At 45.1% G+C, this 16,121-nt stretch overlaps 1 protein-coding gene across 1 annotated transcript in view; it reads right to left on the bottom strand.

Moving 5' to 3' along the window:
- Nucleotides 1-16,121, bottom strand: part of TYR (tyrosinase) — a 67,203-nt gene that overhangs the window by 7,855 nt on the left and 43,227 nt on the right. The window contains exon 4 of the mRNA XM_053304926.1: nt 9,208-9,389. Within this exon, the coding sequence (XP_053160901.1) occupies nt 9,208-9,389 (182 nt within the window). The remainder of the gene's footprint in view (nt 1-9,207; nt 9,390-16,121) is intronic.

Here is a 16,121-nt window from a genome sequence, read left to right as displayed (position 1 = left end):
AGACCTTGATCCTGGGGTAATTCTGGTTCCAAGGCTGGAAGTTCTCCTCTCTTCTTGGGAGGAGAAACAAGGGCTGGTCTCATAGGGCGGGATTTAGCTAGGGCTCTAAGGCAGGGGTTCTCAAACTTGGGTCCCCAGCTGTTGTTGGACTTCAGCTCCCATAATCCCCAGCCACAAGGGCTGGGGATTATGGGAGCTGAGGTCCAGCAACATCTGAGGACCCAAGTTTGAGAACCTGGGCTCTAAGGACTCAAGGGCTGTTGCATTTTAGTGACTTGCCACAAGGGCCAGCAGCATACAGAATTCCAGCCTAGGCAGAACCCGATAGGTTCACATTATTATACCACGTCATTCTAAATGTACTGCTGAGTAAAAAGTGCCTTTTAAAGAATTAGGTGAAGTGTGCCGTCAAGTCGGTGTCGACTCCTGGCGACCACAGAGACCTGTGGTTGTCTTTGGTAGAATACAGGAGGGGTTTACTATTGCCTCCTCCCGTGCAGTAAGAGATGATGCCTTTCAGCATCTTCCTATATCACTGCTGTCCGATATAGGTGTTTCCCATAGTCTGGGTAACATACCAGCAGGGATTCGAACCGACAACCTCTGGCTTGCTAGTCAAGGCATTCCCCGCTGCACCATTAGGTGGTTACTTTAAAGAATTGGTTCTCCTATATTTAGCAGTGAGGAGAGCAACTGTCCCTATTCAGCCCAACATAGGCCCATTCATACATTATGGTAAACACTCATATAATGAGTATACAGTGTACACAGGTACAGATCTGTACACAGGTACAGTCATTCACATGCTATGCTGAATGCAGGTACAGCAGTATACTTCCTATCTGTACCATGCATTTGAAGGGCCTGTATCCTGGTTCATTTTTAAAACAAACACAGGTACAATCATTCACACAAACATGTACAAATGTACAGATATGTAGTGTACACTTGTACACTACAATGTCTGGATTGGGCGAGTGTCCCTCCAGGGGCTGTTGCTGGTGTCTCTTTTGTTGTGTTGCTCTTATTTTAATATTGTGAGTCCTTTGGGGACAGGGAACCATCTCCTATCTTCTTTTGCTATGTCAGTTGCTTTGAGCACACTTTGGTTGAAAAGCAGTATAAAATATTTTAAAATTAAAAAATAACAATAAATGCATAGTCTCAATGAGGATGTAATGCCCGCTTATGATTTGGCATTACCTGAACAAGCCTTAGATTCCTGCATTCCCTCCTCTCCCTCACCCTGCACGTTCCGGTTATCCCCTATGGTTCCTGGTTCTCAGCACACCATAATATGCCATTTCATCTGAATTGGCAGACTACGAGGCTGTTCTCATGCGCAGGCAAAACCACACTAGGGAAGTCCAGCCCAGTTTTGCTTGCATGTCAGAACCACTGGGAGCCATGCTTCTCACTGCGGTCAACCTGCAAGGCAACCTGTTAGCACATGCCATTAGCCCGGGCTAACTGATCGCCTCCGTGCGGCACCCACACACCAGCAGCCTCCTGGCCAGTGTCAGGGAATGCTCCATAATGCACTGCACACTCAGGTGGTGCATTCTGGGCATTCTGGAGGTCTCCCAGCCCCCCAACGTCCCTGCTGCAGGCAGAAGCCAGCAAACATCTGGGTGGGCAATCTGCCCAACCCAGCAGCAATGAGGAGAGGATCATCTGTGGGGGAGGTAAGCTTTTTGAGGCTTCCTCCCCTCACCCCTTCAAGCCCTTCTCAAGGGTTGTGAGAAAGGGCTCTATATTTTGCACAAACCATCACCAGTGGACCGGAATTAAGAAACACAAACCGTGATGGTTTCTATTCTTCCCCAGAGACCTCAGTAATGGAGTGGAGGAGGTATGTCAGTCATCACCCTATTTCTTATCTGCCCAGCAGGACATCTCTTTACTCCCTCCTTTGGCCATCAGCACTCGACATTTTCTCTTCCTCGGCCTCCTCTCTTTCTCCTTCTGAAATCTCTTTCAAGCACCCAGTAGCCTTGCAAGAGCTTGCTCCACTCTCACAAGAAACCTTTGGCTCATTTCCATCTATGCTGTGGCCAGTTGCTAGCACAAATTGCCTTGCTCAGTCAATGGTTTGTTGACACAGTGGTGTGACTTCCAGGTTTGTTGGTGTTAGTCTGTCTTACATATACTGAGTCAGACCATTGGTCCAACTAGCTCAGTATTGTCTACACAGACTGGCAGCAACTTCTCCAAGGTTGCAAGCAGGAGTCTCCCTCAGCCCTATCTTGGAGATGTCAGGGAGAAAACTTTGAACCCTCTGCATGCAAGCAAGCAGATGCTCTTCCAAGAATAGCCCCATCCCCTAAGGGGAATATCTTCCAGTGCTCACATGTAGTTTCCCATTCAAATGTAAAGCAGGGTGGACCTTGCTTAGCAAAGGGTCCTGCTTGATACCACAAGATCAACTCTCCTCCCATTTGTGCCATCAGTGGCAAGGGTGGCTCTATTGGAAGTCTGGGAGTATGTCAGTGGTGTTTTTAGGTGATGAGGTAGTTGAGATCCCCAAAACATGGTTTCCCGTTCCAACTTGAAGACTAACTATGACTTGCACAAGTCACAATGTTTTGGTTCAGAGGTAATAGCAAACTATGTTTTGCCACCAAAAAGGAAGTCAAAGAGGAGAGGAGCATGTGAGTCTGAAGCTGGTTCATGGCTGGCAAAAGAGAGCCTTGAATGTTCCAGGATCATGTTGTTCGCTTCTGAGTGACCGCTGTAGACTAGAACATGGGTACCCAACCTTGGGTCCCCAGATGTCATTGGACTGCAGCTCCCATCATCCCAGGCTGAGGATGATGGGAGTTGTAGTCCAACGATGCTCTGGGAAGAGCATCTGCATGCTTGCATGCAGAAAGTTCCAAGTTCCCTCCCTGGCAGCATCTCCAAAATAGGGCTGAGAGAGACTCTTGCCTGCAATCTTGGAGAAGCTGCTGCCAGTCTGTGTACACAATACTGAGCTAGATGGACCAATGGTCTGACTCAGTAGAAGGCATCTCCCTATGACACCTGGGGACCCGAGAACCCCTGGCTTAGAACTATTCTGTGCTTGCTATGCAGCATTACTGAAGAGCCGTTTGGATGCCGGCCTCTCCCCCATGTTTATAAGCTGTGTACTTATGAACAGATGTTTCAAGAACTCTGTAAGTCTCCCAAATTCTCTCCTTCCAAGGAAACTCAGCTTGTAGCAGGCTGCCTCGTTTCAAAGCCTCCTCTTAATTAGCAGGAGGAAAACAATAACAATTTCCCCATGAGCTGATCAAAAGAGAAGATCAAAGGGTAATTTGCTGTATTTGACTGGATTCTAAATCAATGTGTCAGGCTTTTAAGAGGGATTTTTCTTCTTTGAATAAAACATGGCGTGACCAAGACATACTGTGGGCCTTCCAAGGGAAACCATTATGAAGTCTTTGGGGAAGTAGACCCTGACCTAAGAATAGTGATGCCATTTGATATTACACCATGGTTCATCAAAGGCAATAATTGTACAGTGAATGTAGAAGGTCACAGGTTCAATTCCCTACAGTTAAAAGGACCTGAGGCTACAGTAGTGGGCCCTTCCAGATGCGGAAACATTCCAACATCAGCTCAAATGTTTATGAACCATAAAATGGAGAATCTACACTAGGAAATAGTCTGATCCCCAGCAAAGAGGCACCTTTTTAGCTGTGATTCTCTTTTTTGAGTGGGGGGAGAGCAACTGGCCCAATCCATCCCCAGCACAGCACCTCCCCAGTGGCTGTCGCTGGTGTTTCTCTTATGTTTATTTTTTAGATTGTGAGCCCTTTGGGGACAGGGAGCCATTTTATTTACTTACTTTTATTTATTTATTGTTCTGTAAACCGCTTTGGGAAACTTTTGTTGAAAAGCAGTATGCAAATATTTGTCATATCATATTTGTATTGTGTTATATTAGCACCATTTGCTGGAAATCTGCAGCAATCAGTGAACAATCATGAAACAACCATCATTTTCCAAAGAAAGGATCAAAGAAGTAGGGGAAATGGCGGTAGCTTCACTGATTGCTGCAGATTCCCTGTAGATGGAGCCAACAATATAATGCAAGCTCTTGTGGATTCCCAGTGTTGATTCTCTGTATTATTGGCTGGCATACAGAGCAGTGAGTGAGCAGCTTAATAGAACTTCCCAACTAACAGTACTGGTGGAGCAGAGGGGGGTGGCATTTTTTTTTTACACCCTCCCCGTCCTCACCAATTTTGCTTCCAAGGGCTGTGCAATCCTGCACTGGAGCAGTCAGTTGAGAAGTTCTGTTAGTGCATCCTTGCTCTGTATAACATCCACTTTTCAGAGTAATTTGAGCTGGGAGGCTGGAGCCAGAAGGCTTCTGTGGCTTGAGGAGAGTCCGCATTTCAAGGGAGGATAAAAACTGAGAAGAGATTCCTGACCACACTTGTAAAGCTAAAGTAGGCTGTTGAGTCGGTGTCGACTCCTGGCGACCACGGAGCCCTGTGGCTGTCTTTGGTAGAATACAGGAGGGGTTGACCATATCCTCCTTCCACACAGTATGAGATTATTCCTTTCAGCGTCTTCCTATATTGCTGCTGCCCGATATAGGTGTTTCCTAGCAGGGATTCGAACCAGCAACCTCTGGCTTGCTAATCAAGCCATTTCCCCGTTGTGCTATTAGGTGCCTCTGACCACACTTGTAGGCTACAATAATCTATCTATATTCTTTTTTTAAAAAATCTAACACATTTATCCGGTGTGGCACTTCTGAACCGTTACTTCTATTTACAGTGGCATATGCAGGCAGTGAAGCTAGCGATTGCTACTTGCTGTTTTAACAAGTCTAATATGGTGGCCGGAACAGCTACTGACAGAGAGCCATGTTTTTCCATTGGGCAACAAAAGAACTGGGCATTTTAAAAGGCAAACAAATTCCGGATGGCACTGAATCAGCACGCTGGATTTAGCGGAAGAATAGAATGGGATAGGCTGAATGCTTGAGGCGGGGGCCAATTTGCTAAGAACAGCATGCATCTCACGCACCTTCAAGTCAGAAGATGAAATGTTTCCATGGGGCAGCGCTTGCCCAGAGTCCTAAAACTGTCATTCTGACAAAATGTGTGTGTATGTGTGGCGTGTGTGTGCAGAGGGAGCCATTTACACATCAGTGTTGTTTAAAAGTCTTGGCTGCCTTTGAAGTCCAATTCCCAGCCTCGTGGCTCCAAATCACATTTTCAGTTGAGGATAAACAGATCCTACAAGGTTTTGTAGCAAGCACTGAAAAGGGGGCGGTGGAGAGCCCTTGGCAATCTATCCCTCCCCCCTTTGAAAAATAAACCGAGGAAGGAAAAAGCAATGGACTTGAAGGAGCCGGTGTGGACATAGTGCAGGAAAAACTTTCTTAACCATAGTAAAGGGATCAGGAGTAGCCTGATGGAGTAGGCTCTTCCTCCTCCAGTGCCTCACTTTTCTGCAGCAGATTACCCACTCATACCTGAACAGTGGTTAAGCAATACATCAGCGGTGACGTTCACAAGGGCGGCCCTTTCATGAGGCGAAATAAAGCAGTTGCCTCAGGTGGCAGATTACTTGAGAACCAAATGGGGTGGCAAAATGGGTCCCACACCATCACCATAAGAGCAGCTCTTTGGGACTGAACTGGCCATTGCACACTTGCAGGGAACACCTCTCCTCACACTCCTTGAAAAGCTTGCAAGAAGCACGAGGAGAGAAGAGGAGGCTGCTGGCAACTTTCCCTCCTCCCTGCCCCCTGCCCCACTTCCAAAACTTGCAAGGATTAGGGTGGCAGGGGCATGGGTTAAGGCAACATCTGTTGCTTTGCCACAAGTACACCAACACCTTCTATCTATCTATCTATCTATCTATCTATCTATCTATCTATCTATCTATCTATCTATCATATTTTTATACCACCTGATATGTACATCTCCAGGCAGCGTACAAAATTTGGGCCACCCCAGATGTTCATCAAGGCTTAAGGCCTTGACACAATATGGGAAAGTGCAATGTGATCCCTCAATATAAGAACATAAGAGGAGTCCTGCTGGATCAGAGCACAACCCATCTCATTCAGCATCCTGTTTCCCTCAGTAGCTAGTGGGATGCCTCTGAGAAGGAGGGCTCAAAGGCCATACCCCTTTCTCATTGTTGCTTGCCAGTGACTGATATTCAGTGGTATAACATGGAAGCTCCATATACCCATTTTGACTACATGGAACCTTCTGGGTTAGAGGCAGTATGTGCACATCTTTTTCCTTTGGTTAAAAGATGGAGGTACCAATTTGTGACATGACTATGCCATGGTGGGGGGCAGGCATTAGACCTTTTCTTTTCTCACCATTTCCCTGACTCAGATCAGCCTTGTTGAAGCGGCTTTAGTATTGGAGAGAAAGGAAAAGACAATACAGGTACCTATTGGGGATATGCACAAATCAATTTTTTTGATTCGACTTGTACCCAAATCGAATCACCCCCAATTTGTTTTGGGTCCAAATCTGGCCAGCTAGCACAGGGGTGCTTTGTTTTCTCCACAAATCTCCTGAAACAGGTAGATTTGGGTACAAATCGTTTTGTACCCAAATGGATTCGCAAAGACAGCAAGCACAGGCAGTGATTCTCTCAGCAGGAGGAAGAGGCTGGAAAAAAATTCTCTTCTCTTTTCCTCAATCAGGAAAGCAGGAACAAAAAGCAGAGAATCTACTCAAGGAAGCAGGCAGGCAAGGCAAGACAAAGCAAAGCTCCTCTGGCTCTCTCTTTCTTCTCCCATGAGGCAGAATGGTGGCTGGCTGCCTCCTTAAGTACATTTGAAAATCCATCCTTTGAACTCCTTGTCCCTTCTTTGACCCTTCCCCTAGCCCATGCAAAGTCAGTCACCCTTGGCAACTCAAGATTTGAACAAGCCAATCTGGAACTGGGCGGTGGGGATCATCAGCCTATCATTGCACACTGTAAGTCACCAATCTGAAGCTTGGGAGGGCGGGATTTTCAAAACACTTCCCTGACACAAAATGGAGACAGCAAAAGATATCACCACAAAATGCAGGTCTGAATCTACAATTTTTTCAGGTCCGAAATCTGAGCGATTTGTTTTGGACCCAAATCTGGCCAGCTAGCACAGGGGTGACTTGTTTTTGTCCACAAATCTCCCCAAACAGGTAGATTTGGGTACATACCGTTTTGTACCCAAATTGATTTGCACATCCCTAGTACCTATCTTCTCCATCCACCTCCATGGGCAACAGTATGGGGGGGGCAATTTAAGACAGAGAAGGTTCGGGAGGAAAAGTTGATTCCCCCTCTCCTCCAGCTCTGTAGTCCTGCTCCAATTTCCCCCCCCACACACCCCTCACAAACAGCTGTAGAAGAATCCATTCAAGCCAGTTGCAGATGTCATGAGAGGAATTGTGGGATTGCATGGATTTGCCTCCCATAGCCTCCTTGCTCTGGAAGGAATTCCCTTCTTCACACCTTAACTTTGGTTAAATATTAAATTGACAGCAACATTAACGGCAGTTAAGGCTATCCAGCATTCCCACTTAAATTTCAGGCCATCTTAGAACTCTGGTGTCAAATTTTAGTTGCTGTATATAGGTGCCTTGGCTAGCCTTAGGTGGACATCAGATAGGAGATCTGTGACAGAATTTTCTGATATTTTCTTTGCTTCAAAAGAGCAGGCTGTCATAGGGAGCAAGGATGCACCAGTGAAGCAAGAGAGCACCCTAACAGAACTCCCCAACCAACAGCACTGGTGTAGCAAGGAAGCAACAAGCTTTGACATCCTCCCCGATTCCATGAAGTGAATGCACAACCCTCAGGGACATACTTTCATATGGCATAGAGGGCTTCATGGGAAAGGGAAGGGTGTCAGAAACTGCTGCTGCTAAAGTTCTGTAAGGCTGTTTTTTCTAAAATATACTGGCTAAAATAACTACAGTAGGGCAGGGGTCCTAAAACTTGGGTCCTCAGATGTTGTTGGACTACAGTTCCCATCACCCACAGCCACAATGGCTTTGTGGCTGGGGATGATGGGAGTTGTAGACCAACATCTGGGGACCCAAAGTTGGGCATCTCTGCTGTAGAGGAAAGGCTTAAAAGACATGGGTAATATTCGGTGAAATCACCACTGATTGCAGGGTCCATCTTTCCATTGGCCAGAAAGTATGGTGTTTCAGTACTTCCTGTTCCTCCCACATGGTGCTCCTGAGCTTCCTTCTTTTCCATCCCTTGTGCCTCATTCCTTCCACTGCAAAACAGCTGTAGGAACAGGCAATGCAGGCAGTCTTCTAGAATGAGCACTTGCATGGATATCCATTGAGAAGGGAAAAGGTTATTTATATCCAAAGTAAGTGTGCAGCATTTTGGTAAGTCCTTTCTCTTATTCTAACCAACACCTCCATGCAGTAATTGCTGACTACTCTGTCCCAGGCTTAATAGTATACTAGAAAGACAAGTCGGGGGCAGGCTGGGAAATCAAACTGGTGAGTGCTAAGGCTGAATTTCTTTGTTTTGTTTCCAAGATTCGATAGCATGCTGACTAAGCCACAGGTTTTTTGCATTGCACAAATTGAGAAATTAACCCTGATTGTTTGGGACCTTTTGTGCAACATAGGAAACTGCATTATACTGAGTCACACCACTGGTCCGTCTTGCTTAATGTTGTCCACACTGACTGGGAGCAACTTTTCAAGGTTTTCACACATGGGTCATTATCCACCCTACCAGCAGATACAGAAGATCCCTTCCTAGGATCTCCTGCAGGCAAATCATGTGTTCTACCACGGAGCCATAGCCAGCACAGCATGGTGGACTAGAACTGGGAAGTGCCATGAAACTCACTGGGTGAATCTGAGCCAGTCACACATCTCTCAGCCTAACCTACCTCACAGGGTTGTTGTGAGGATAAAAATAATCATGTGCACCGCTCTGAGCTCCTTGGAGAAAGAGTGGGATATAAATGTGTGTGTGTGTAAATGTGTGTGTGTGTGTGTGTGTGTGTGTGTGTGTGTGTGTGTGTGTGTGTATATAGCCACAAAACCCCTCTCCTAAAGGCATGGCTCTCCCACTGTTATTTCAAAGGTTCCCAGTATACAGGGATATGTCAGTCTGGGGTCTCAATATGAATTATCATGGGGCCTCCTGGCCCTACACAAAGACCTCAGATCTAGCACATAAAGGCTACCAGTTTAAAGGCTACCACTTCATTACCTGGATTTGCTAGGTATTCATAGTCATATCCCAGTTCTCTTGAGGGAATGAAGAATTCCCCATTCCTGTAGAGGGGAATGAAGGGGACCATGTAAGATTCACGGTTGTGTCCAATGGGGGCATTTGCAGCAGGGTAAACCTCACGCAAAGGTTGGTGTCTTCGGAGCCACTGTTCAAAAATGCTGCACAAGGAAGCACTCCAGTTAGTTATCACCATTATCATAATTCTAGATATTTTTTATCCCTCTTCTCGATGCAAAGAGATGTGACAAGAAAAAACAAATTAACAAGATCATCAATAGCGGTGACTAAATAAAATGAAACAATAAAATTGAGATGTGTACGAGAAGCACCAGCAACGAGTAGAGTTTCATAGCTCAATAGATCTCAATTGCCTTCTTAAATTCAACAGTCTTCATCTAAGGTCTGACAATTAATGAAGAAGCAAAGGGAGCCATTCTGGAGAGCAAGTTTGGTGCCACAACAGAGAAGGCCCTGTCCAGCACTGCTACTCTCCACACTTCCATGGATGGGAGAACACAGAGTGCAACCTCTGAAGACCTCTTGCATTCACACTTAGTGATACACTTAAATAGCATGTAGCTAAGCTCATATTGGGCAATGGCATAAATATGGAACTTGCTTCAAAACTGAGGAGAAATCAAGTTGTCTTGAATTTCTCTGACCTTTGACCTTGTGTAGTGATTGTCTTCATTTGAAGTTGCATTAAAAATATAGGTTTGAAGACAATATCATAGAGCCATCATTATGCGTAGTAAACACACACATATTTTTCTGTCCTGCTATGTTCTCTGATCAAGCAGATGTTTTAAAGCACTACAAAAAGTCTCCATATGCTCCAACTGCAGCAAGAAGCACTGGAATAGCACATTTTCAAGCACATTCTGGCTATTTTTTTCTTACATTTCAGTGTGCTTTTGGAATCCCAGCCTGCACAATTTCACTCACTGTTCATAAGCAGTGCAAAGTGCTAGAATGATTTTTTCAGTACCACCCGCTGGCCAGCACTTGCATTTCGTGAAGAGCCACCATTTGCTCTAAAAGTAGTAATTAGCTCATCATGAAATGCAAGAGCTAGCCATCAGGTGGCGCTGTGAAAATTGCACAAGAACCCTGCTCTGGAGATGGACAGCCAATGAAATTTGCTCTGCAGAGAAAAACCTCAGAAACACAGAAACTTCAGCTAACCCAGTTAAACTCCTGCCTAAACTAAAACACTTTCAAAAGGAGGCAAAAATATAACACAGTGGTTGACATCTTAACAGTGTGCTCATGCAGTGTCAAAGTTACACTCATTAGGGATGTGCCAAGATGTGATTGGGCTATCTAAATCGAGAGCGATTCGACTGTCTAAGCGGAAGAGAGCTGGTCCATACTTGCTCCTCCTCCATTCACCACCATTGCCGCCATCCTGGTGTCCCCCCCCCATCCTGGTGTTCCCCCCAGCCAGAGGTGCTTTTAACCCTGGACTTCAGGGCCAAAGTCCAGGGTCTCCACACACCCTGCGTGCCCCCAAATCCTCTTTAGTCTGGGTGGTGTGGTCACCACTGGCCCACACTGTGCCAGGTGGCCGAGTGAGATTGTGACCTGAGCCAGGTGCTTTCGAGACAGAGGGGGGAGTGGGGGGGAAATATGTGGGATGGGAAGATGTTAAGTGGCATGTTGAAATGTTTCTGCTAATGCATATTTGCATAAACATACCAGTTTGATATTGCATTCTTGTGAGTTCAGTAGCTGTTTGTGCCCTCAAGAACCCACATGTTAAAAACACTGTGTATGTGTGTAGGGGGGTGATGCGGGGGGGGGGGGGGGCTCCAAAGGCCTTTAGGCCCAGGCTGCAAAATTACCTGTGTGCACCTCTACCCCCAGCTATGCCCATGCGCCAGTGGGGCATCTCCCAGCTCCCTTGCTCAGCACTGGCACACTGAGCATGTGCAGAGGCCATATGCATACCAGCGCCACACATGCGGGCATAGCGGAGGGAGCACCAGGATGGCAGCAATGGCTGTGAGCAGCGAAGGAGCAGGTACAGACCTGCTCTCCTCCGATTTAAAGGGGCTGTGTGAGCCCTCAGTTTTAAAGGGAGGTGTCCTGTCCGAGATTTTTTTTTTGTCCTGCGATTTTAGACATGTCTGGTTTCAGTTTTCATAGATTCGCCCTTACATTTCTTTTAACCATAACCGTTTAAAGCCATTTACCATCCCTTAGTCTGAAGCAACTTGATTCTTCAGGGCAACAACTACAGATACTGGAAAGGAAATTATGCAACCATTTCAGGGCAACTGCCTTTTAGTTGTGGTAGGTTAGCTGCATTAGCATATGTGACTTAATGATGTTTCTCCGGAGAGGAGTGCCACTAATACGCCTGAAAAACCAAAATGTGTTACATTTCATAGCTTATTAACTCCATAAAGCCACACAGAAGCTGCACTGAGAAACAGCTTGGATGCAATAACAGAAAATAATAGATTGTTCTACTTTGCAATTTGGGGTGGTATTTGACACATTCGAACTTTTTCTCCTGGCTACATATAATCATTCTGAAGCGAGAATGTTTCCTGTAGGCCTCTGGGCTTTTCAGAGGTAATTGTTAAGCAATTCCAATGAGTGTCCCTGAAGGTTATGTTCCACTTCGGAGATGCTTTCCTTGGGACCTTCAAATGTTAGCTCCAGGACCAGTATAGAGGCTGGTATTACTGGGATGCTGCCAAGAGTCCTTAGAAGGGCTACTGCTGATCTCTTGTTGCACCCATAACATTTCTGTGGTGGTGATGAAGAGACTTGGGGTGAATATAAGAATCTTCAGAGGATTCTTATAGCAAATATGTGAGGTGGGGAATTCCAAGAATATCCTGCGGGACTTCCAATTATTCTCAAAATGTTCTCCAAATAATTATCACGCTGTGGCTTCTTTTGCAAATGAAAAGTTAATCTGCACCTTTTTTCAAATCAATTGCCACTAGTACTACTACTATTAAGGATATTTACATACCGCTCTTCAACCAAAGTTCTCAAAGTGGTTTACAAAGAAAAATAAATACATAAATAAGATGGTCTCCTGTCCCTAAAGGGTTTGCAATCTTAAAATTACCAGGCAATGACCAAGTTAGCACCAGGAAATTGTGTCTTTCGGCAGGGGAGGTAGAGTCTGAAAAAGGCAGTTTGTTTTAAGGTATAGAAGTAAGATTTTTTTCCCCCATTAATACATTTGATTTTTGATTAATCTGAGCATGGGATTGGCACAAGGTCACCTGGTTAACTTAGTGGTTTAGAAGGAGAATAGGACATGGGTTCCTTTCCCACTGCTCTGAAGACAATGATGTGTCTATACTCAGATATATACAAAGAGATTTGTACCTTGTGACTCTAAAATTATGTTGTTTCCCTGTGGGTCCCCAGCTGTGGCTGGACTCCAATACCCATCGCCCTATTGTCAATCACAACAGGGCATGATGGGAGTAAGAGTCCAATGCCTGCAGGGGGGCCAAAGTTGGGCAGCCATGCCCCAGTGCAGGGGTGGGGTGTCTGTGACTAGACTCCAGTGCCCATTGGCCTATCATGCATTGCAGCAGGGCATGATGGGAGACAGAGTCCAGCACCTTCAGGTGAACCAGAATTGAGCAGCCATGCTCCAGGTCATGGGTGAATTCTGATGCTTGCTGTCTGTGGCTGGACTTGAATGCCTATCACAGCACAGCATGATGGGATTCAGAGTCCAACACCTGCAGGAAGGCCAAAGTTGGTCCACCTTCTAGTCCATCACAGCAGGGCATGATGGGAGCTGGAGTCTACTTTACAGGGGTGTGTATTTCTTTATTATTTATTTATTTGATTTCTATACCCCCCTTCCAAAAATGGCTCAGGGCAATTTACATTAAAATGTGTATGAAATATGCTCCTTTTTCAGTGTGACAGAACCTCAGATGTCTGTGGACTGCTCCCTTCTCCTATGTAGCTCTGATATTCCTGCCTCAATATGGAATTAGTCTTAGTTATGCTTCCCTCTTTATTTATTTATTTTTTTGAAGCAAAATAAAAAAAGGTCCTTTAATACTGTGAAATTGGTGTGTGTGTGTGTGTGTGTGTGTGTGTGTGTGTGTGTGTGTGTATTGCTTTGCACCACATGACTTGGCTGGGTGAAACAACAGGTCACCCACTGAAAAGGAGCCCTCTCCTTTTGCTTGGAAATGTGTGCCGTTAAGGCATATTGAAAGGAGGATGGATTTCAAGAGCTCTGCCTTTCCTGCCCTGCAGTTGTCCTTTGGAAGCTGTCTCACATAAGGGATGTGCACAAAACTGGCAAAGCCTGTTTGGCTACAAACCAGTAAACCTTTGGTATGCAGAATTCATCTTAATCTCTCTTAGGAGATGGGCTACATTGTGAACATTAACAAGTCAATGGTAGAAAATGGGTGATATTTTCTCAGTGGTGGGGGGAAGAGAAGAGATAAGAATTCTGGCAAACCAATCCACACACCAGGTACAGTGTACGCTGTGTTTTGTGCATGTCTTTTATTATTATTATTATTTTATTGCTTCCAAAAAACTGGAGACGTAGACTAATTCCATATAAAGAGGCAAGGATCTCAGAGCTACATAGGAGAAGAGAGCAGTCCATAGACATCTGAGGTGCTGTCACACTGAAGAAGGCGCATACTTCATACACAACAACCCTGCGAAGTAGCTGCCCAATTTTGGCCCACCTGCACATCTTGGACTCCGGCTCCCATCATGCCCTGCTGTGATGGACAATAGGGCAATGGGTGTTGGAGTCCAACCACAGCTGGCAAGCCTCAGGATAGCCATCCTACCCCTGATCTGGAGCATGACTGTCCAACTTTGGCCTGCCTACTAGTGTTGGACTCTGAATCCCATCATGCCCTGGTATGATGGATGATAGGGCGTTGGAATCCAGCCACAGCAGCCAAGCCTCAGGATCCACCTGTGACCTGGAGAATGGCTTCCCAACCTTGGCACCAAGAGCACCTCACTTTCCTTGCTCTTCCCATGACCTGGGCAAAGGAAATGGCAGTATGGTAGTTGGAGCAGAAGGTAAAAGTGAGGTGGTCAACAGTGAGAGATCTGTCCTCAATGAAATTATCTAAACCCCTCTTAAAGCCATCCAGGCTGTCACCAAACTTGTGGCAGAGAATTCCATAGGTTGACTATACATTGTGTGGAAAAGTACTTCCTTTTGTCAGCCCTAAATTTCTTGGCAATCACTTTCATGGGATGACCCCTATTACCGTATACTAAAAGAGCCATGAGCCCCACCACCCACTGAGATCTTCTGGAGAGGTGCATCTGCAGTTGCCACCAAAGTATCTGATGACTATGTTGGGAAGGGCCTTCCATGACTATGTTGGGATGTTGCTGCCCAGAGACTCTGGAATGAGCTTCCAGCTGAAATTAGGTAAAGGTAAAGGGTGCTGTTGAGTTGGTGTCAACTCCTGGTGACCACAGAGCCCTGTGGTTGCTAGTAGAATACAGGAGGAGTTTACCATTACCATCTCCCGTGCAGTATGAGATGATGCCTTTCAGTACCTTCCTATATCGCTGCTGCCCAATATAGGTGTTTCCCATAGTCTGGGAAACATACCAGTGGGGATTTGAACCGGCAACCTCAGGCTTGCTAGTCAAGTCATTTCCCCGCTGCACCAATAGGTGGCTGCTGAAATTAGAGCCTCCCCATTTCTGAAAACATTTTATAAGTCCCTAAAGGCTTATTTTTTCATCCAAGCTTTTTCACTTGACTGTGGTTTTCAACTGTTTTAAGGTTTTCCTTTTAATCTGTTGTATGTTGTTGTAAACCGCCCAGAGACAGAAGTTTGGGGTGGTCTACAAATTTGATAAATAATTAAAAAATAAAATAAAATAATAAACATAAGAGAATCATCACTTTTAAAAGGTGCCTCTTTGCAGGATTAGCAGGGTTCAGCCATGCCATGCACATGCAATACGTAAGTGACAACTGTGCATTTATTGATAGATAATGTCAATCTAGAAAAGCTCATATGGAAAATTAAATGAATTGGTGTGTTTGTGTCGGCGTGTTTGTGTGTGTGTGTGTGTGTGTGTGTTGGGGGGGCATGTTTGTAGGTGTAGAATAAGAAGTTTATCTTGCATCAAAGAAATGGCTTTCTGAATGTCTGACTGGATTTGTTCAAGACCAGCAATCACATGTGACAGTTGTTAGAAAATAAAGATAGGAACTTGTAACAACCTCTTTCTGATTTCATCCCCGGAAGAGTGAGATAAAGCTCATAGGGTTACTTTAGTAACAGAGAAACATGTTGGGAAATCCAATCATGGGTGACTTCTTGTCTCATGTATAATTTGGTTCTCCATGTTCTCTTTTATCTTTCAAAGACAGGAGAGAGTAACAAAGAGGCCTTTCAAAAGAAAGATATAATAAATACAGATTAGAAACACACAAGAAAGAGGTCAGTTATCCAGCACTGCTGATTAGAAGAAAAGGAACTTTTAAAAAATACATCAGATCTACCTGTCACAATCCACCTGAACTCTGATACAGAAGAGACCCTCTCAGAGGAGGAAAAGTATGCCTTATGTTTTATAGCTGCTTCCCTCATAAACACAAGGTGATCTGCAAGCTCTAAAGATGAAAGTCAAGGAGCACAGTGAAAAAATGGGATTACAACTAAATGGAAAGAAGATTAAACTAATGACAACAGGTACAGCAACCAGCCTCTGAATTGACAATGAAGACACTGAAATGGTGGATAGCATCTGCCTTTTAGGATCAACTATCAACAGTAAAGGATCCAGCAGTCAAGAAATACACCACAGACTAGCACTTGGTAGGGTTGCAATGAAAGCCTTAGAAAAGATATTTAGATGCCGTGACATGTCTAACATCTACAAAGATTAGA

This window comes from Hemicordylus capensis, chromosome 3 (genome assembly GCF_027244095.1).
Source record: "Hemicordylus capensis ecotype Gifberg chromosome 3, rHemCap1.1.pri, whole genome shotgun sequence".
NCBI classification, from domain to species: Eukaryota; Metazoa; Chordata; class Lepidosauria; order Squamata; family Cordylidae; genus Hemicordylus; species Hemicordylus capensis.
The sequence above is the reverse complement of the archived record's forward strand: the minus strand, read 5'-3'. Positions and strand labels throughout refer to the sequence as shown.